The following is a 24,049-nucleotide window of genomic DNA, read 5'->3' as shown; positions in this document are numbered from 1 at the left end:
AAATAATATTATAACAAACATTATTAACAATTATTGTTGTTATAACAAAGCAAAATCGTCTATAAAATGTGCGAATAGCATGTGTAATAACGCATTCAGAAGGCTATCTATCGGGTCAGCCCATAAGTTCGTGCGCATTAAGAGTATGCGTGGAATTCACTATGACGCATTTATTAAAACAATACAATTTTGAACCTGTTGAAACTTGTCATCGTTTGACTAACATATTGCTCAGTTCATCACCAACTTTCGTAAATATCGAACGCATTTTAGTATCCATAGAAGATAAATATAGATAATCAGTACAAATCTGCTGTGCTACATTTTTTTTTATTTTCGTGTGGTGAATCTGCCAGGTTCGCAGCGATAAAAATTGATAGTGTACATGGTGAACACACTATTAGTCTAAGGACTGCCCCAGAAATGGTTTAAAAAATTTAAAGTTGGAAAAAGCAGTATGGATGATGAACCCCGTTTCAGGACGTTTTGAACTGTTAGAACCAAATCAAACGATTCATTCAGAAGTTTATAGAGAACAACTTTGCGTCTAAACTCAGAATGGATCAAAAAACGTCCACGATTGGCGAATATCAAGAAAGTGTTATTTCATCGTGATAGCGCTAGACCGCATACGGCTTGAACAACGCTGCAAAAAAATGAGGGAATTTAATTGGGAGCTTTTGCCACATCCTGCTTACTCCCCAGATATTGCCCCAAGTGATTTTCACTTATTTCGTGCTTTGCAAAATTTTTTATTGGGAAAAAAATTAAATTCTAAACAGGATGTACACAATGAACTCTCAAGTTTTTTTGCATCAAAACCAGTCTTTTTACAGCAATGGCATAAAAAAGCTGCCTGTAAGATGGCGAGACATTGCAGATAATGGAGGAAAATATATAATTGATTAAAATGTTAAATTGTGCTTTTTTATATTATTTAAAAATTTACCGAAAAATGCGCACGAATTTATGGGCCAATACTTTAAAATATATGGAATTAGAACTTAATTGGAACTCGTTCACTTACAAGGGGGAAAGTGCAATTAAGAAGGCCAGCGAGTTGGGAGCAAAAGAATACTAATATCCAACATTCTTTCAATATCCGCTATCTTAAAAAATATCACATTTACATTTAGTTCAACATTAATAAGAAAATCTGATGTCTGATTCAAACAATTTTAGTTAATCTCTTATAAGTTCGTTCAGTTTCTTGATTATGACAGAAACCGCAATCCTTGAAGTTCCATCAAGTTTACGTGTTGCAGATACACCCCACGAAACATGGGCATGATTCCAGAAGTAGGAAATTTGGGTGAGATGTTTTTTTCGGCGGTTGAATACCCCTTCCCTTTTGCTTATTTTAAATTTAAACGGCAGACTTTATTTTCTTAGACACCGGTCCTAAACATGATTTCCACTTGCAAAATTTCTCAAAAATAAAGCAGACATTTTGAGTACAATTTCAGCGCTAGGAATTAAGCGGGTTAACAAAACTCAAATATTTACATGGTCCCTCGTGCAAAAATTCCAGCTAGTATGCGCTAACAAGGAGATTTCAAAACTTTACAGTAAAATTCGGTAAAATATTCGCAACTGTTATATTCTCGAGGTCATTGCAAAGTTAATAACAAGTTCCACTTTAGCAAGTACTCAACTTCTAATCGCGAGAACCACCCACTTTTGTTTACCACCACTTTATAGTTTCCTCTCTGATATTCGTTAAGTTTCAGATAAAAATATACATTGAAAAGCAATCTCTCATTTTCTAATAATTTTGCTTTTAAAACGAAATTCCAAGCTGTCGCGTTTTTCTTGAGAACAGTCCCATCTATCGATTAGTTGGCCAGGTATCTCGTTTGTTCCAAATGTGTTCCGTTTTTTTAATGTCGGTCCTGAAAAAACATTGTGAATGACAGATTTTTAGTAATTTACTGATGAAATATTAGCTTAGTAATCCTTTTACTACCTTGTACAGGGTTGTACAAGGTAAAAGGAGTGTTGTAATCTCGAAAAATTCCGGGTATCATAAAAGTCATTTTTTAGAGTTACCTAAAATAATTTTCCGATGTCTCACAACACTCGTCAAAAATTTGGTTGCTGAAGAATCTTCTTTTTCTAAAACCGATGAGGTACTTAATGCAGAAAATTTTGTATATTATAATGTATAAAAAAACCGTTCCATTATATAGCAATCTTAATCTAAAATAACGGTATCGAACACATTCCCAGCATCTGATTGGTTTATAAATGTAAATTTCAATTAAAAAGTGCATAATTAGAATGTTTATTTAATTAAGTGCTAATTATTTGTGTTACTGCTTCATATTTGGTAGATTTCTCACCCTAGAAATGTTACTATAAATTTCTGATTCCCAGTGCAAAATTTTTACGTGAAGATATTCAGTTAAATCCTAGGTGAGTTTAATAAATTTTCTCACGGCCTTATCATCTACAGAATTTTGCGTTTTCTTCCTCCTGTTCGCTCCCCACGATGGTCCACCACGGAGGAGCGGTAAAGACGCTGAACATTGGTAGTTCGGTCCGAGATTCAAATCCCGGCGAACGGGCTGGCTGCATGGCGTTTTCGTGGTTTTTTCCATGTGTAAAGTGTATACGAGCCCTTTCCCTTAGGAAGTTCTACACGACGGCATTCCTCACCTTAGACAGATAGTCCTCGAATGCTTTGCCGCAATCAAATAAACCAAACAAAACCTCCACTCGCGATGGAATTGCTGCTTAATAATCACTTAACAGTTTCGACAAGCATGACTAGCACCGCTTGGTTTCAAATGATTGTCGGATCTTTGGATCAACAAAAATATGACGTTGCCAATTCACGTTTTCTAAATACTACTTGAATTTATTGTTAAGATATTTTCTCCCTCCTTTCCGCATGCCTTCGTCGTATAACGGTAGCACACTAAGCGGATATTCGAGAAGTGCAGGGGTCGAGTCCCGGCTAAGGCATTGCACATTTTTCATATCTCCTTTAAAGTAGCCTAATGACTCTACACTAGCGCCCGAACTAAAAAATGGTGGACGATAATTCGTCATCAGCAGGATTTGGCGATTGGATCCCCTAATCCCCAGTCGCCCTATAGAAAGGGAAGATACATAAGGTATTTTCTCCCTCTTTCCAGCATGCTTTCGCGGTGTAACGGTAGCACACACGACACTGCTCATTTTTCATGCAGTCCTGCCTCAAAATAACCTAATGACTCTAAAGTTTAAACATTAAAGTTTTAATGTACATTTCGGAGACGAAAAAAACAAAAAGAACAAAAAATAACTAATATAAAAGTAGCTGGTTAGTTAAGTGATTCACGTAATAAACACAAAGTACACAAAAATCTCAAATGCACTATAAACTAAAGTCAAACTCTGATTGCAAATTAATTTACATTGTAGTCAACAAAATGAGTACAACATCTTTTGAATACACTTTCAAGAAGTTCTATAAAAATAGCTGGCTGCTGGGTGCGAGATTACGGTTTCAAGGTTAATTCTAACAATGGCTGATAGTGTATCTGAACGGTTATCTCGCTTTCATTTAATTTAATCCCATCATTACCTTTTTGTAACACTTTCTGGCTGGAAACCAAAAACGCACAATACAGCAGTTTACATATAAAATTCTAACTCACTTAGAGAAAGCAATTTCCGAAAATTTTAGTTAACATGCTTAATAATGTTTTCTACAGACGGCAGACGACAAAATTTGTTTTAGAAAAAAATCTGATGAGGACAACACATTATTACGGAATATTAAATTATACGCACTTTTAGCTGTTATTCATTTAAATTTATTTCCTCGAATTTCATCAGAGGTACATTTTTCATTCAATTAATTCAGTTCTCGCTTCGCGGTAAGCAAAAAATACACAAAACTCTAAATATCTTCAGCAAAAATTTGAAAGATACAGAAAAACATAAAACACCAAATACAGTTAAAACAATTAGAAAAAAAATTACAATTAAAATTAGAGTTTCTATGCAAAAACAAGCAATTCAGCCAGCGGGCAACAAAGCAGATTTTTCGGTGCACAAAACTGAAAGTTTCCTGTTGGTCCTTGAAAAAAACATTGAAGGTGCAGAAACTGACTTAATTCACTATTCTGTTAAGTTTCAAATGTAAACAAATATGACTGCTTTGGTAAACATAAATTAGGCTTAGCCGCACTTGAACAACTTTTCAATTGTTGATAATTCTACACTATTGCATGAAGATTAACTAAAGGCATAAAAGCTTTAATCCAATACTTTACTAATAATTTAGCGATATCCCGAATCGAATTTCCATTCTTATAAAAATTTATCAACTTTCGAATTTTGTTAGCTGTTTCGTTACGATTACGAGCCATCTTTAAACATTAAATAAAATATGACGAACTAAGCAAGCAAAAAGTAAAGCCAAACAATGCTTTAAAGGTGACAAAAATAATAAAAAAAAGGAGTAGACGATAATTTTACTTATGAAATTTTACGAGAATGTTTGGGTTTATGATCACCTTTTGTGGCGTGTTTTATCTATGCCTCTATATATTTTGAATTTTATAAAAAGTAAATAAGCCAGTATTAATACTGTGTTATTTTCTTTAAAATTAAAAAAAGTTTGCTTTCATTCACACATGGAGAGGATGTGAAAAAATATATTCGAATTCATTTCCGGGTACAGCGCTTTTTTCTGCAAATTCTTAAAGTGCGCGAACACTTTTGTGAGACATTGTAAATCTTCTATTGATTTATAAGAATTTTTTTTAACTTGCGTCAATAGACCACTAGTAAACAATGAAATTAATACTGGTATCAATAAACCAAAACTCATTGGTATTCTGTTATCTGCTGATTATTTTGAATCATGTATTTACTTACTTACTTATTTTATTTATTTATTTGCTACTGCTGAGAGTAAGGTTATTTCAGTTTTGTAATCAACAGGAACGTTTAAAAAAAAATCTGTATGGTTTCAGATTTTAAATTACGTCCAAACGGGCGTTTTTTAAACATTTTGTATATTATCTTTATTTATTAAATAGCATGTTCTTCGCACTTAAACCACATAAAATTCAATACCAATATCACAAAATAATTTTAAATTGAGCCCATCTTTAAAATTTCCGATGTACAGTCTCGCGCGCTTGAGTTAAAAATATTTTATTGCCTACAGTTTGTTGCCACTGCTCGCTTTGAAATCATTGAGTTTGTTAATCAAAAATTCGTTAAAGTTTTACAAAATATGAAATCGATAATAAAACAAATTCCAAATTTGGGCTTATACATGCCCATATTCGCAGGAGGATTACGTTATAAGGTATTTCTCGCACTTCCCTAGCGTGCCTTCGTGGTGTAGTGGTTCTGCACGCTGGACTGGTATTCCAGAGGTCCGATGTTCATTTCCCGGCGAAGGCGGTTGCATATTTTTCATCTTTTCTGCTTCCAATTAACCTAATGACTTTACAACGTCATTCAAAATTGGATGGCTCTAGGTACCGCTACCGTAGTTTTACTACAGTGCGAGAAACATACATACATTTATGCTCGATTCTTCATTATTTAATTTCTTTAAACATAATACAGGGCGATAATATTGGATGGCAACAATTTGAAAAGCGAAACAACACTTGTAGTGAATCAACGCAAAATGCCAAAACGAAATTAAAAGTCCTTCTGGGAAAGATTGCCCCTTTGGACTTAAAAATAAATAAATACAGTGAACCCTCTCGTGTCCACCACTTAGACGATCAGTATTTCTAAGACTCTAAATATGCAAGAGCATTAAATATGACCTCTCTAAGATTATAGATTATGTTGCTGTAGATTATATTGATATTCTAGGTTCGGCTTTGTTGCTTGCAGCCGATTTAGCGGTTTAGATAACTAAGCGGTTTAGATAACAATCGTTTAGCCATCCTAATTTATTGTTTACATTTTCATTTTGTTTTGATTTATTGTGAGTTTACATTTCAATTTAGTTCAGCCACAAGTGGTGGTGAACACAGAGATATCACAATACTCCGAACTGAAGCTGAATTAAACAACTGACAACCACTTATAGGATTCTTCATTGTGTAATTCTAAGTTACCGCTGAAAGTGAAGAATCTTAAGAACTGATAAGCGAATAATCGCTTGAGTTCGTGTGACAGGAAACAAGATAGAAGGGTAAAATAACCTTTATTATTCGTATAAGATTTAACAGAACTTGGAGTTGTACAATAAAGCCGACACTTGGGCTTCAACTTAAGAGACTAAGAATCAAACTAAACTAATCTTAACTAAAGAGATATAGCCGAAGCTATCAAAATTCTAACCGAGTTGGCCCCTTAACGCTAATTGACTGCGAAGCTATCAAAGGCCTAAAGTACGGCCGAGCGTAATAATAGCTGAAGAGAGAGTAGCCTAAAAAGGCGTACGCGTGCAGCCAGAATATCTGGTATCTCTCTCACTAAGACGGTAGAACTTCGCGGCTAAATACCGTTCTTCCTCGTTATCATTCAGGCGTGATTCTAAAACTACGTTCTGGCCGGAAGTGGTAAGTTGAAATTAAGAATCGATAGGAAAGGAAGTTAACTCAAAATTTAACTGTTAATAAAATTAACATAATCCTTACAAACTGAGAACGGATGCTCTGTCCGGCCTTATATAGTGTTCACCCGGCCGTCGAGAAATGTCTAGTATCTCCCGCAATTACTGGAAGGCATTTAAGGAGGGATAACGTTTAGAACACGAGAGCTAACACGGAGAAGGACATTTAATTTCCTCCCGGTGCACCCGAAGGAATTAAACACTACAGCAGCGATTCTCAAACTGTGGGGCATGGTCCCCTTGGGGGGAGCGATAACCTTACATGTAGGGGGGGAAGCATATCGAAAAGTCGAAAATAAAAGATTACTTAAAAAATTATTAATTTATTGAAAGGAAGCAAAAAATACATTCTGACATAATAAAAAATAAAATACACATTTACGCTGATACAATGTACTTAAAAATATATCAGCACTGATAATCGAAATGCTTTCGTTTTCAGTGCGGAAAATTCATCATCCACTGCAGCAAAAAATTCAAAGCGTGATTTATTAGTAAACTGCCCTTTGATTTCGCCACTTGACGTGATTCTTCTTCGGCAGTTGACAGCCTTTCTGGATTATTTTGAAATGGTTCCCTAACCCACTCGTAACTCGTTATCAAGTTGCCGTCAGCAAGAAAATACTTTTTATAAAATTCTTCGCCAGCATAATTAAATGAATTTCAATGGCTTCAAAAACAACTTTCACATGTTGTTCTTCTAGCCTTGTAAATTTATCCACATTTTCAAACATTTCTAGTTTTTTTTTTTTTTTTTTTTTTTTCCGTTAAAATTTTGCTCCATTATTCCAATTTTCTACAAAAGGCATTAATTTTATCTCTCGTCTGAAACATATGTATATTTGCTCCTTGTAGTTGAAGATTCAAGGTATTTAATTTCTCGAATATATCGACCAAGTAGCTCAATTTCATGACAATAAGCCACCTCGAAACTTCATGTCGGTTTCCCTCTTCCAGAAAAGTGGCAACTTCGTCTCCTGATTCATAAATACATTGCAAAAATTCCCCACGTGATAACCATCTTGCCTGCAATAAAACAGCAACGATGAATGAACTGCACCCGTGTCTTTACAAACTTTACGAGAAAGTTCTCGATTTTAGGGGTCTCATTCTTATATAATTTACTAAGTATCTTTTGACCAGCTGCACGTATACCCATGATTTCAATTCAAAAAATTAATCAAATCATGTAAGCTTTTACATTACAACGGTTTGATTATATGACGTTTTTTAGTTTTATAAAATTACGACAAACCCTCGAGGGCTATCTGCTAAGGAGAGGGGTGCTTTGAAGGAGGACTTTCTAAGGGAAACTGGCTCGTATACGCGTTACACATGGGGAAAACCACGAATCTACATGAATGTATGCATGCTTATCGCACTAACAAAACTGAGCAACTCAGTTCATCATATCAAACTCAGTTTGTAGAGTCATTAGGTTAACTGGAAGCAGGAAAGATGAAAACTATGCAACCGCCTTCGCAGGGAATCGAACCACGGACCTCTGAAATACCGGCTCAGTGTGCTGACCACTACACCACGAAGGCATGCTAGGGAAGTGGGAGAAATACCTTATAAGTAAGAATGAAATAAAAAATGTATGCCAACACTAACGCAGCATTGGAAATGTATACCGCTAGGTTGATTTTAAAATTTTTGTAATTTTGCCGTTGAATTGCATGTGGCGTAAATGTGAAGGAAATGGTGCTTAATAATAAAGTTAAAAAGACAAAAAAGGAGGGTTAGTAGACGTGAGCATAACAGCAGACTGGTAGCTCAGCGAAAGAGTTTAAAAAAAAAAAAAAAAAAAAAAACTTAATGAGCCCTTTTAGCCGACCATTAAAATCTGAAAGCTTTCAGATTTTTTTAGTACATTTTTTATTTATTTTATTTTTCCCAGGACCAGTTTTGCATGTTTCAAAACCGCCCCTTCTGTGGAGGATCTCTAGTAGTTTTATGAAGTCCTAACAGTAGTAACTGACTGCGGATGCCTGCACAAGATTTATACTAGAGCAGGGTCTCTTAAACTGTGGGTCGCGACTCCCAAAGGGGTCGCGAAAAATTTTAGCAGTTTTGCTATTCCTTTAACTTTGTAAGGATTATGTTAATTTTATTAACCGTTAAATTTTGAGTTAAACTTCTTTCCTGTCACATTCTTAACTTCAACCTACTACTTCCGGCCAGAACGTAGTTTTAGATTCACCTCATATATAATGAGGAGGAGCGGTATTTAAACCGCGAAGTTCTTCCGTCTTAGAGAGAGTTACCAGATATTATGTCTGCACGCGTCCGCCTTTTTAGGCTACTCTCTCGTAAGCTATTATTACGCTCGACCGTACTTTAGGCGCTTGATAGCCTCGCGTTAAGGGTCCAACTCGGTTAGAATCTTGATAGCTTCGGCTATATCTCTTTTTTAGTTTCGATTAGTTTTAGTTTAATTCTTAGCCTCTTTAGTTCAAGCCCAAGTGTCGGCTTTTATGGTACACTCCAAGACGTAGTTCTGTTAAATCTTATTTTGAATAATAAAGGATTATTTACCCTTCCATCTTGTTGTTTCTGGTCACAAAAACTCAAGCGATTATTCGCTTATCAGGTCTTAAGATTCTTCACGTTCAACAGCAACCTAGCCTTTACAAAGTGGAGAACTGTTCAACTTATTGTAATAATTTTACAATTACCAAATATTTTTACACAAAGTATCTGAAAATAGATAAAGATAAGACGATAAAAACAAAGAAAAAAAAGAAAACGTTTTGACGCATTCTTTGTATAATATAAACGTTCATTTTCCTTGCTTTGCACGTGACGCTGTGATTTCGTCTGTTAATTATTTAAAATTTTCACATTGTTCTATGTCTTAAAATTAGAAATTAACGACCTAAAACTGCAATAGTATATTACAGTACAAGTGAAAAAGTTGACAGTTTCACTCACGCGTGTGTCGGATTTTCTGGGGTCAGAGGCGAAGCTAGAGTTTTCAGCGACAGGGGTCAACTGAAGAATTTGCGCCCCTTTCTGTGTGTCAAGAATGAAAAACATTTCATTAAAAGATTTCGTAGCATCAATTTCGCTTCCCTTGGATGCTGCACCCGGGGACAGATGTCCCCCCTTGCCCCACCCTAGCTACGCCACTGTCTGGGATCCCAGAAAATTTTTGTAAATATCATGGGGTCCTGAGCGGTCGCGAAAAAACCTTTGTGAGAAAAGGGTGTCGCGAATGAAAAAGAGCTTAAGAAACCCTGTACTAGAGTATATAAAAATATAAAAGTATTTTTACTACGAGTAAAATGTATCAGATGATGAAAGATTTATACAATATTTGATTCTTTTATGAATTAACCCTTAAAAATGAAACATGAAAATGATTAAATTAACTGAAGAAGTCGCTTTATTGTATAATTTAAGTTAGCTGTTTTTGTGTGTTGATTCAAAAATAAAAATCGGGCGCATCCTATTCATCAGAACAAACGAACACACTGTCAAAAATTAAGTACTAAATTTGGTTTAGTTACAGGAGGATATTCACCTCGTATTTCCTTCTTCCCTTCCCGTCTTCCTTACAACTGAGGTATTTTTACTCTCTCTACATTTTTAGCCCGTAGAAAAGCTATTTTTATAAAAAAAATACTTACAAACATTTGTCTGTTACCGTTTAACAAAAGAAAACTTACGGCTCAAATCCCAGACTTCCGCCCAGTTTAAGGTTTCATGATAAAAGATTATGTATATAGTATTTTAAGCCTAGTATTTTACGAGTAGAATTTTATTTAGTTATCTTTTCGTTTTAATTTTCTAATAATGAAATGGCCAAGACTTTTACCCGTGTCAGATGATTTACTTTTTAATGCACGAATTGAAATTTCGTGTATCAAAAATACATAAATATTAAATTTAATACACGAATTTGAAATTTGAATTAAAAAAATTTGATGTGGACACCACACGACGACTTCCTTCTACGGCCTATTCAATTATACATACTTCTGCTGCATTTCGTTTAAATTTATTTCCTCGAATTTCATTAGAGATATATTTCTCATTCAATGAATTCACAATTCACTTCGTAGCAAGGCAAAAATATATAAAAACTCAAAACATCTCCATTAAAAATTGTAAAATATAGAGCACTAAATACAGATAGAAACAGTTAAGAAAAATTTTAGAATTAAAATTAGAGTTACAACGAAAAAACAAGCAATTCGACCAGAGGGCAAGAAGACATATTTTTCGGTGCACAAAACTGAAAGTGTACTTTTGGTTCCACTCGGCAAAACGTCAATGGAGTTGGTGCAGAAACTGATTTAATTCACTGTTTTACTAAGAGCTTCAAATGCAAACAAATGGCGGTTTCGTCCATTCCTTAGTAGCACTTTAACAACTTTTAAATTGTTGATAATTCTAAAACTATTGCACACAAATTAACGAAAGGAATAAAAACCTTAACCGGAACATAAGAATAACATAATTCAATCACATTTAAAACAAGCGATGCACAATTTAGCAACATATAAGAATAAAAAAAATTGAGTTCACCAAACCGGGTAGCAGACTGGGTATATATATATGTATATTTTTGGTGCTGCTAATTGTAACCAAAAAAGGGTTTGTGCACAACTACATTTTATACCAGTCCCATACAAAAAATTTCAGCGTTCTATGGTTCCTACTCGTTCCAGAATCATGTTAGATCCATACATACGTAAAAATGTCCAGAAAAATGTAATCTGAATTCATTTTAAATCTATTTTACAAACCGTATCGGGAAAAAGAGTCCTTTATTCTGTCTGTACGAACAGATGGATGTCACGCAAAAACATCATTATATTGGATTCGATAGCGGTCGAAATGGATATTTACGTGTAGTACTGCCACAACATGTAGTTGTGTACGTACCTCTTTAGTTGCAAAGTTGCCGGGCTCAATGAGCTCAGTTTTTTTTTTTTTTTTTTTTTTTTTTTTTTTTTTAATTCTATGTTGGTAAATTGTGCATTTTTTGCTTTAAAAGTGATTAATTATGTTTTATCATGTTTCGGTTATGCATGCAATAGTTGTAGAATTATCAACAATTTAAAAGTTGTTTGGATCTCGCTGAACCTAACGAAGCCGCCATTTGTTTACACTTGAGATTCTTAGTAGATAACGAATTTGTGCACCTACTTCAGTGTCTTTTGGCCGAGTGGGACCAAAAGTAAACCTTCAGTTTTGTGCACCGAAAAGAAGTCTTCCTGTCCGCTGGCCGAATTGTTTGTTGTTTCGTAGAAACTCTAATTTTAATTCTAAATTTTTTTTATAACTCAGTGTGTCTGGTGTTTCATGTTTATCTCTATTTTACAATTTTTAATGAAGATGTTTTGAGTTTTTAACTGTTTTGCCTTGCTGCGAAGTGGGAAAATCAATTGAATGAGAAATATATCTCTAATGAAAATCGAGAAATAAGTTTAAATGAAACGGAACTAAAAATGTGTATAATTTAATAGGCCGTACAAGGAAGTCATCAGATGTTTTAATTACAAATTCTTTATTAATATTTTGTCCTCGTTTTCTTGCTTAAAAAGTAAAAACTGGAGAAATATAAAATAAACTAGTAGACAGGAAGTCGGAAGGATTTTGAAAACGATGTTTGTGTTTCTGAAAACCTAAATGTAAGTTTGTTATTCTAAATTACGTATTCAATGCAGCACTGTTCAAATTCGATTTTCGTTGTTACAAATTTCAATCTTCATTTAAAATCAACGACAATGGAGTAGAATCGCGCTTTATTCCCTAACATATTTTCATTCCGATTAATTAAGGAAAAACACGTGTACAAAAACATGTTAAATTTTTATCATTTGTCGAGTTCTTAAAAAAAAAAAAAATAATAAAAAAATAAAATAAAATAAAATAAAAAAAATATATATATATATATATATATATATCGCAGCAGTTTTTTTTTTCTTTTACCACGTGTAATCTGCTGTTACTCTCATCAACAATTTTTTTTTCGCCCTGCCACGTGTGCCATTTACTGGCACTCTCGTCATCACTTTTCTCTCTCTGTCTTTTCCCTCTCCTCCCCTTTCCAAAAGAAAATGGCATCCAAACACTACTTGTCATAGCAAACCTTTTTTATAAGTACTCAGCACGTATTAAAGTATGCTATCCTTAAAACATTCACTATTTAAGCACCCAATGCGCACTTAGCCCATAGCTGAATCCTCTACTTCTTCCTCTGACGCCTTCTTCTAACACAGACGGAAAAACCTATTCTTTGGTACAGTCATTAGGGATTTTTGATGCTGGAGAAGTGAAAAATGTGTAATGTCCTCGCCGGGACTCGAACCTGGACCTCTCCAATACGCGCCGAGTGTGCTACCAATACACCCCGAAGGCATGTAGAAAGGAGGGAGAAAGTTCCCTTTTAAAGGGCGACTGGAGATTAGTGGACTCAATCGTCAAATCCTGGTGGTGAAGAATCCTCATCCACCACATTTTTTTAATTCGGGCACACTGTGGAGTCATTAGGGGACATGAAAAATTATCAATGCCTTCGTCGGGACTCGAACCTGGACCTCTGGAATACGCGCCGGGTGTGCTAACCGTTACAGCCCGAAGGCATGCTGGAAGGAGGAAGAAAATACCTATAACTTTTTATTGATTATAAGTTAAAAATTTTACTAATGAAAAGTTAATATTTAGTAATTTTAAGTTCAAAATTATAGTGAAAATTACATGAAACATCTAAACCATCCTTTTTTGTCTTGACAAAAAAAAAAAAAAAAAAAAAAAAAAAGATTACCTCTCTTTATGTAGGGGGGGAAATATATATATTTATTGCAATGCTTATGCGCAAAGGATCGTATAAAAATGTGCACAGCTACGTCTTGAACAATTATGCCCTTAAAAAACAAATTAGCGCACAAGATTTCACTTACTTATGGAACAGTAAGTTTTTTATCTACCATACCATATAGCAATGTTATTTTAAAATGTGCTATTTATGATTCTACGTTTTGAATTTTGGAAGATTAATTCATTAACTAGCAGCTCTTTTTTGATCAAATCTGTAAAATTATTATAGGTGTTAAATGAGAATTTTTGCACGATGGACAGTTTACAATTTTTTAGGTTTACGTTTTTTTTTTTTAAATTTTCAAAACATTTGTAAATTTAATGACAGATAATTCGTGTTAACCTTAAGCTGAAGTTTTCAGATTGTAGACTATATTTCCCTTTACTATTTTTTCCCTAGCTATTTCATATCATAAGATTTTTAAACACTAACTAACGGAAACGAAGCTTCTAGCTCCAATTTGCTATATATAGCTGGTTACAACAAAACTTTTCCGCCAAAATGGCCTTCATAGCTTTGGGTGATTTATAACTTTATTATAAAGTTAGAAAAAGATATGAAACAATACCTTTAATGCGGGTAGCAACCACCACCCGAAGCTATGATTTTCTGCCAACATTTCGGTAGTTTTTCAAAGCCTTTGGTGCAGAAACTTGGTGGCCCCGAGTCCAAAAACAGATAAATCGCATTTTGGACGTCCTGTGGAGAATGGAAGATAGCAACGGTAAGATGTAGCTGCAGGTATAAAAAAAGTCCGAAGGAGCAATGTCGGGGTTATAGGGTGGGTGTGGCAAAATATCTCATTCGAGTCCGCAGAGAGTCCTGTCGGTGAATGCGGACAAGTGGTTTTGCATTATCTTGATGGAACGTTACCTTTTTCTGCCGGAACTCAGTTCGACGTTTTTCCTTGATAGCTACGTCAACATGGACTAGCATCTCGCTGTACACCTTACTGTCGAGGGTTTTACGTTTTTCCAGGTATTCTTTGTGGATAATCCCATGACCTGTACAAAGTATCATCTTTTTGTTAGTCAAATTGCGCTTTGCGACGCTGCCGACGGGCTCACCGGGCGCAGACCAGTCCCGCTTCCGGCCTGTGTTGTTGAAGTAAATCCACTTGAACCTGTCTGTCCCTATCTGCTTGAATCGGCTTATGCGGCACCCAGCGATCGAACCTTGTATGTGAAGTTAATGCGATGCATAGCTCGACTAATGAAGATGACACTGATGTCTAACTCCTTAGCAAGCTCTCGAGTGCACAATCATCTTCCATAATTTCTCCCTGGTGGGCCTCATCAACGTCAGTACGCCAGTCAGAGCGCTCTGCTTCTTGAATGTCATAGCCCTTGTTTTTGAGCTTTCGGTACCAAACCTTAACAGTATCATATGCTATAACATTAGTACCTGAAACTGTAGAAATGATTTGGTGACATTCTGTAGCTGACTTTTTGCAAGAGAACTGGAAGTAAATGATGGTTCTTATCACGTAGCAATAACGTAATAAAGTTCCATTTCGGACACATTGCACTTAATGATAACGATGTTTTTGTACAGATTTCACAAGATACTGTTCTAAAACAAATCTCTTTTTTTGGAATGCCAAAAGTTGTTTGAAAAAATATGATTAAACAGGACAAAGGGAACTGTTAACGCAGATCACATTTGCGGTGGCGGGAAACTTTCGTCAAAACCCGATATTTTTATCTCTGACTACTTCGGGTATCACTTTGAGTTCGCTTTATTTGGTACCTTTTGGAATGCGCGCAGTATTCCACTTTCTAATCTTACTTTATTTCAACATTCCTTACTTTTACTTTATAATGAAATAATGATAAAGAACAGATTATATGACATACGGTTAATAAATTGAAAAATTATTTTAAAACATATTGAATAAAAACTAAATAGAAAAAGGAATGTTAGATTCAAAAATGAGGAGTCTCCAATTAAAATAATTTTTAACATCAATAAAAAGACAGTATCTGTAAAAATATTTATTGAAGTTTGTTTCGAAATTAAAAAAAAATGTAATAATATAAATAATAGAAGAAGTGTAAGTATTAAGCTAAAATAAAATCGAATTCAACTAAAGCAAAATTTATAAAGTATAATTAATAAAGAATTAATGGCAATAAAGAGAATACATTTAATTGCTTAATAATTAATAATTAAAAATTAGAGCACTGACATTTTTATTTATTACATGTAATGTATGTTATTATATAATAATAATATGTAATATATGTTATTATATAATAAAACAAAAATAATAAATCACAGGATTATTATATATGCATATGAAATACAAAGAATTTACTCATTATGTACCACTAATATTTATTATTATTATTTATTAACTAATTATTGATTATTTTTCCAGGGTTTTACTTTTTTCCAGATATTCTCTGTGGATACGGCCAAGTCACCATGGCAATACCACCTGATACAAAGTATGATAAAATTTATATTTTTCCAGAGAATTTATATTTTTCTAGATTTGTTTTCAAACATAAAATTTGACTGATGCAGATTTTTATCTATTTATTTTCTCATAAATACTTATTTTTTATCAAGCATTTTGTTCTAATTAGTTCAAGTTCTAATTAGGTAGCAGGGAGCATTTAATGATAATTAAAACAAAAATTATTTATTCAAATGCTTGGAAAATGATATAAAATTGCCCGCTCTCCTGTTATTAATCCCTTAAAAATTAAATTTAAATAACTAATATGAAATTTAAATAAGTAAATAAATGACAATATGCAATTACTCTACAGTTTATTAGCAAAATGAGAAATCAGTTATAAGGAACCATTTCAATATTTAATGTTATATTAGTTATAAAACTGAAAGATACCATATGTATTTCTGGAATAATTATTTTAATACAATATTATAATAAATTAACAAACGATGATTATTATATTAACCTACTATAGTGTACATATTACTTAAAGAAATTCCTCCAAGCGTAGTTGTATATACATGCTTTTCGAAGATTTTAAAAATGTATGCTCTTTGTATTGCATTCATAATAATAAATTTCAGTAAAATAAAATTCAGTAGAAAAAGCCATAATTATGCTTTATAATATCACTAAACATTTTTATTAGACTCTTCAGTTTTATTTTAAAACTTCAATCATCTATAAAATCAGCACATTTAAATGACCTTCAGATTTGATAATTAACTTTCACGAATTCAATATTTTTATAATTTATAAAATTCTGTTAAATTAACACTCTTTTATAATTCAAAGTGCCAAGTCCATCAACTTTTATATTCTGTAATTAGCATATAATTAAAATATATGTCATTGGCAATTTTTAAGCATGTTTATCACATTCTATTTTCTAGATAATTATAATAATATTTAAATACAAAGACATTAACATAGTATAAACAACAGAGAAGTAAACATGATATCAAAGGTTCATTTACGTCAAGTGTCAAAGTTTCATTTACGTCAGTCAATAAGCAGTTTTAAACACGAAATCTGACTATGAAATAATTCTAATCTTACCATTTCTATATCAGCCTCCTTTTCTGATAAGTTTTCTTCCTCTGTTATGATGCACAATATAATCTAGCGCAGGAAATTTACGTAATCCATGTGACGTCGTTGTAGGCATCTGATCTCATGATACAGAAGCAAATAAAAAAGAAAAGAAAAGAAAAGAAAATCAAGTCCAAAACAACCGAAATCTCGAAGAAATGCTCAAATCCCTTCACTCCGTGAGCACAACTGATGATAATGACTGAATGGAATCCTTGAAATTAGTGTCACAATTAAAAAAAAATCGGCCAGGCCAAGTCTGCGCTTAATGCAACTCACTTATTTCTGGCAGAACGACAGGGTTTCGGGAAATAAATTTAGAACAGTGTTCATTACTACTTCAGACGATATAGTTGTGGTAGCCTGTGTGCCTGTGGAGGGAGAGACTACTGCGCAATGACAAGGACGGATTTTAAAAATAGGAAAAGCCTGAAGCTCCGCACGCAAACCTCAACACATGCAGCAAAGCTATTCTTCGAATTATTCACCGTTGCTAAATTTTTAGCGGGGAAGAAAATAGTACCCCACCTGCTCAGTTCTAGAGCCGAAATGTACCACCTGTCTTAATATTCATTGTGTAAAACATTGATTCTATTTCAAAGGCTGACACGAGTTTCTGCTCTGAAGAAGAAACCAGAAATTTACACGTACAAGTAGCTCTATATAACACGGTCGTTAGACTCTTCAAAAATGTTATGCTGCATGAAATTGGGCTATATGAATCAAAAAGCTAGTATTAAAACGTGGTAAATAAAGAACTAACATTAAAACATGATCCCTAAATTGACCAAACTCTCACTATTTTTCTTTTATCAGAATCTGTTTATTAGAAATATTAATAGTTGATTCAGACTATTACAATATCAAATTAGGGAAACAAGATGATGGGAGATAAGGAAAAGTTGATGTACATCTATAGAATGGTGTTGAATTTATAGGTAATTCTACCATTTTCGAGGGTTAGTGAAAAATTTTCAAAAAAACCAAAAATCTGAAAGAGCTCACATTTTAACGGTCACCCACAAGGGTTTGTTAAGGTTTTCCTACGCTTTCGCTGAGCGCGCAGTCAACCAGTCTGCTATTACACTCACTCCTGCTAACCCATTTTTTTTTAGCTTTATTATTAAGCATCTTACATCACATACAAGGCGTAAGTTGTAAATATGGGGTAAAAAGGTCACCCTTATTTTAATTCAACAGCAAAATTGCAAAACATTTTAAAGCAGCATACTTTTAGAATTCGCGAAATTCTGTTCGAAATTGCGGGATTCAGAATTCTATTTTTTCAATTCCGAATAGAATTGAAAATAACTATAAAACAGTTGGAACATATTTTTCTATTTTTTTCAGTTTTTTCTCAGTTTATCATATCAATATACAATTTCCTTCGTAAGATAGTTTTGTTTGTTTGTTTTTGGTCGTTTTACTATTAACGTTTGGTGTAATAAATTTATTAATTAAGTATCCTATTCTTCGCCCTTATTGGGACATAAAAATTTGGGTGAAAAACAAAACCACAGAATATTTAAAAACAGCATATCTTTGGAATTTCAGATAGACAGTCTTGCGCGCTGGAGATACTTTTTTTTTAAAAAATCCGTACAGTGTTGTCAATGTTCCCTTACAAATCGCTGAAATTTATAAATTGAAATTACTAAATATGAAATACAAAATTCAAAATTCCGGCTTCCAGGTGCCCACGTTTGGGTGGAGGACTACGTTATTCAAAATTGGATGATCCTAAGTATCGTCCTGTTTTCACATTTGGGGACACATACATACATTCATGCAGATTCTTCATTATTTAACTTCTCTAAAGGGATACATGCGATAATATTTGTTGCAACAATTTGAAAAGTGATTTAGACATTTAAACTGATACGTCTCCAAATCCCGTTTCGAGAGTAATAGCCCATTCGGACTTACGTTCATTTGGGTTAATATTTCTTACGTGTATTCGTTTGTATGCATTATGTTCCTGTATTAATTATGTGTAATATAAAACATATATTTTAAATTCTGTGTTCCAGAAACGTGCCTTGGTACTTTTCACCTGAGGCAAATTACATACGATCAAATTAATTATGCTTCTATACTTCCATATGAAACAAGGGTAAACTTTTTTAAATCATAATATTCGAGCTATTATCCCCCATAGAACAGAACATCCTCAGGATGTCCTATTTAAGTCGCAATATCCCGGGACATACTTAGGATGTCCTGAGTATGTTGATTCCCAGATGTCCTGAGCACATCGTAATTTAACATTCTGAGGATGTCTTATTTAAGTTGGCCGAGCGTAACAGCAGCTTAGAGAGGCTTAGCCCAAACACAAAGAAAGTTTTTCTAAAGGATTTAATTCTAAGGGATTTTTGATTTTGCTGGTTTTTCATATAACGGAAAATTAAAAATAAAGAGAGAGGAGAAAAATATTAAAATCAATTGCACATATTATCAGGAACATATCTGATACCCAATTTTTAAATATTAAATACCATCTCTTTAGCCACAGTGCCAGTAGAATTGCATCAAGCAAGCAGCCTCCCGTCAAAATTCACTGTTAATTTCCTGTGAAGATGGAACAAGAAACGGGCATCAAGGGCAAACTCTTCACTCATACTCCTACTAAATATTCCGATGAACTCTTGAAAAGCGGATTGTCCAACGTCGACCTACAACCCTCCCTGGATTTGGAAAGCTGTGCAAGAATGATGGGATAAAATACCTCTTCTGATACTACAAAAGGCTCTATTGTTTTTGAAATTACGATGTTGAAAGATAGTGAGGGATACGGATTATCAAATGGAACATTAAAAAAGCAAAATTTTTAGGTAAAACATATGCGTAAACACAAGGAAAGTCGTCTTAAGAATGTGCGAACAGCCCGAGTATTCAGTCTCATCTGCCGTAAAGAAGTGATAATCCATCTAATTATATGTTTGTTTGTTTAGTTCAGTTTGTTCGTGTTAGTTTAGCATTATACACTCTTAGGGAGGGAAAAAAAAAAAAAAAGACGCATCGAGAAGATATAAAGCAAATGGGATGGACACAAATTGATATGCATACAGGTTTCGACGGAAAATGCAAAATTTTACATTTTGACTGCCAACGAATGAACGGTTGTCGCTACAGCTCATCTGATCTGCGCAACTGGCAGGATATTTAAGAGGAGAAATTACAATTCCAGGTCATAAATTCTTCACGAATTTCATTCCGTGTACTCTGGTAGACAGTAACTATGCCTCGCATACAGGTGCGCGAACGATATGCGCAGATGTCAGAATTTGAGAAAAATCGTGTAGTTGAGCTCAAAGAAGCCGGTTGGTCTTATCGGTGAATAGCTCGACATTTGAGCAGGAGCAATGCCGCTATTAGACAATGTTGGCAGGAATGGGTGAACCATGGCCGCACACAGCGTCAAGAAAGAAGCAGTAGGCCTAGAGAAACGAAAGAACGTGAAGACCGGGTAATCGTCAGAACGGCACCCACAGCCCCAGATGCATGATTATCATCGATTGTACGTTCAACTAGTGCTTCAGTGACGGCAAGGACCATTCATAGACGTCTCACAGAAAGGGGGCTGAGGTCACGGCTCCCCTTGCGCCGACTACCATTGATCTCTGTACAACGTCAAGCCCGTTTGCAGTGGTGTCGGGCTCATTCGCACTGGAATGTCATTGACTGGAGTAGAATAGTCTTCAGTGATGAGTCCCGCTTTAAACCGAGCCCCGATGACCAGCGAAGGTGAGCGGACAGTGGTGTGATAACAACCTGACTGTCTTCCGGCAGACAGGCCGACAACCAGGAGTGATGGTCTGGGGTGCCATTTTATTTCACAGCAGGATCCCTCTGGTTATCATCCGTTGCTACCTTACAGCACAGCGGTACGTCGACGAAGTTCAAAGGCCCGTTGTGTTGTTGTGTTGCCCTTCATGTCACGGCACCCTAGGCTTACATTTCAGCAAGATAATGCCCGCCCCCACATTGCACATGTTTCTACTGCTTGCCTTAGTGCTTGCCGAACATTAGCTTGGCCAGCAAGATCGCCGGATCTCTCTCCTATTGAGCACGTTTGGAACATTATGGGCAGGGCCCTCCAATCAGCTCGGGATGTTGACGATCTAACGCGCCAATTGGACAGAATTTGGCACGATATCCCTCAGGACGACATCAGCAACCTCTATCAATCGATGCCAAACAGAATAACTGTTTGCATAAGGGCGAGAAGTGGACAAATGCGTTACTGATTTCTCACTTTGTGGAGCTCTATCACTTCAATAAATCATCCAATTTTTCTCAAACTGTAATCATTTGTTTTTCTGTACATGTACATCACTTCTACCGATTTTCGTCCCATTCAGATAACTCCTTCTTGATGCACCTTTTTTTTTTTTTTTTTTTTTTTCTAAGCGTGTATTATGCATCTGTGGCGCTGTATAGAATTTAAACGTTTTATATTTTTCCGGAATTCTTTTTTAAAAACAAAGGAAGTGTACATTTTGGGATGGTTATTTCAAGGGTTAACAAAGATAAAAGCTAAAAATAATTTTGGTCCATAAAATTAAAAGTAGCATAACAACCGTCACAAAATTATTATTATTATTAGTGATTCCAGTCCACTAAAAATGCAGCAGGCTTCTTCTTATTATTATTATTACTTTAGTGAATGCTTTTGCTCAACGTCAGCAAAAGTACTTCTTTTAAAGTTTTAAGGTGAAACTTTTCACATATTTTTGAATCAAGATTCCGAAGATTTGAATGACGAAAATTGCACAAAAAAACTCAAGTTTCACAATCTCAAATTTGTTTAAAGATTCTTGGAATTCGAAAGAATTCAGATGTTCCATTCTCCACAATTTACAAGTATTCTTGCTCTTAACTGACCTCTCTGCTCACCTGATATATAGTTAGGGCAATAATTTAACTCAGGTTTTTGGGACAAATTGCTGTGAATTTAAGAAATTATTATTATTATCTTAGATTTCACGAATTCGTAATATTTTAATTCGCGAGTTTATTCGATAAATTTTCTGATAATAGTTTCCCTCAACTGATCTTTTCTGATTTTTATTATAACTGTTGGATTTTTCGTATTTAAATAATTTTAATATTTCTTTAATTAAATTTTCGAAGAAAATCGACAAAACTGAAGGGGGAAAGCGTTACCACGGAATAAAATAAATAATAATAATAATAAAAATAAATAAATAAATAAATAAATAAATAAATTTAAAAAAAAAAGGAAAAAAGAAAGAGGGAGAGAACAGAAAATGGGGAAAAAAGCGAGATGGAAGTATGCTTACCTTAAATTTGATAATAATAGACTTGTTGTGCGGATGTTGACAAGGAAGAAAGCAAGTGCAGCTGTGGATTTTAAAAAGCTTCTTCAGCAAGGCATACAAGTCTATGACACTGTGTCAGCAGTTCAAAAAGTGCTTAAATGCAAAAATGATTCGAAAGGAGAAAGAATGAAGAAACTGCATTGTCTAAACGCTATATATATATACATATTCAGATTGAATTTCGCGAAAAGGCACCAGCAATGGGCTATAACTGACTGAAGATATTTAATATTCTTTAACGGCTGCCCAAACGAGGAAGTGATTATTGACTCTGACTGACATATTGAAGAGCCCGGGTTTGAATCCCTGAAAAAGCAATGGACGTAAATAGACGGTCCCTTCATAGGAGGCAACAGTTGCCCACCAACAGTGCCTCCATAATAAAGTAACCACGGCTTCCGGCTTTAGTGGTCGCCAATGCCTATAAACCTTTGCGGCGCAGTGTGTCCGGTCTGGACACACCTAAAAATTTCCCTCTGTACGCACAGAAAAATTGAATGAAAAAGGATTTATAGGTTACTGAACCTTCTTTATTTATAGTAGATGGCAGCTCAACACAAACCAGTCCATATATTTTAGCCATGTTTAGTTTTTTAAGACCCTCATTTTTCAGAGAAATCTTCCATTTTTTTTAGGGTATAAAAGGAATTGTTTGAAAAGAAATTTCTATGGTAAAGGTAAAAGTATGGGGGACACCAGCGATGTACCATAGGTCAACTGGTAATGCCTTCCCATACTAACTCTTTGAGGAAAAAAAAAAAAAAAAAAAAAAAAAGTGTGTGTGTGGGGGGGTAATTGCAAGTTTTATAAGAATTTGCATAGACTGAAGCTTTGCAAAAGGTCTAAAGTTTGCCTATTATGGTACATCGTGCAATTCCACAGTACGCCCCGCATCCAGTATTTATTAAAAATAATGGTGTAGGGCATAAGTAGATTACAAAATAGTAGGAATACAATTTGAGATTCACAAGATAAATTGAACATCTGATTTGGTGCAACAAAAATAGGAGATAAACATATTTTTTTTGGCTGTATGCTAATCTCCTTATTATTCTACATTAGTTTTAAATTTTTACCTTGAAATCTACCAAACGGCGAACCCTAGGTGTGCCCCGAGTGGGCTCACCGATAATCTAGGACAACTGACAGTATGTATTCTTTGTTTCCCCACATCTCATCGGTCAGTTCATTGACAACAATGCTCGTTTCAGCACTCTTTTCGAAGCTCTATTTAATCAGTGTGCCACTTTAAGCACACCCACAGAATTAAGACGATAAGTGCTATTTTCACAAAATTTTACTTGTGTACTCCTCTAGGCCTAATCAGACTGCCTACTTCTTTTTTTTTTTTTTTTTTTTTAATCAAAACTCCGATTTTAAAAGGTAGCGTGCCGTAAAGGGATAAAGGCTAGTGCCCACCATTGAAAATTAATGTTCTTTAACCGGGGGGGGTGAAGCAAGCGTTTAGGAGAAAAATCCAAATGTAATGCAAATTGGTGTAGGAGAAGTACATTAATAAAAAAAAAAAAGCATTATCATTCCAAAGCCCATTTATTCAGAAAAATCTCTCTATATGAAAATGAATGTTTGTTTGTTTGTCTTTTATACAAATCTACAGTCTACTGCAATCGATTGCTCGATTTACACCTGAAGCACGAAAGAAAAAGACACCCGAGCTTCAGAAACAAAGGAACAACGGCAAGGAAGCCTGGAAAATGTTCGAGTACGCACTGCTC

The 24,049-nt window shown here is 34.6% G+C and overlaps 1 protein-coding gene across 2 annotated transcripts in view; it reads right to left on the bottom strand.

The window, feature by feature from the left end:
• Positions 1 to 24,049, bottom strand: part of LOC118195160 (protein boule-like) — a 67,351-nt gene that overhangs the window by 34,356 nt on the left and 8,946 nt on the right. Inside the window, exon 1 of one of the 2 annotated variants that reach the window (XM_035366416.2) lies at positions 16,939 to 17,342. The exons of the other annotated variant lie outside the window; for it this stretch is intronic. Within the exon in view, the coding sequence (XP_035222307.1) occupies positions 16,939 to 16,941 (3 nt within the window). The 5' untranslated portion in view covers positions 16,942 to 17,342. Of the gene's footprint in view, positions 1 to 16,938; positions 17,343 to 24,049 lie in introns of those variants that run through there. 2 annotated transcript variants of the gene reach the window in all.

The sequence above is a fragment of the Stegodyphus dumicola genome, chromosome 6 (assembly GCF_044657685.1).
Source record: "Stegodyphus dumicola isolate Sdum_Otavi_A_Nest chromosome 6, ASM4465768v1".
Taxonomy (NCBI): Eukaryota; Metazoa; Arthropoda; class Arachnida; order Araneae; family Eresidae; genus Stegodyphus; species Stegodyphus dumicola.
This window is presented reverse-complemented; position numbering and strand designations above follow the sequence as displayed.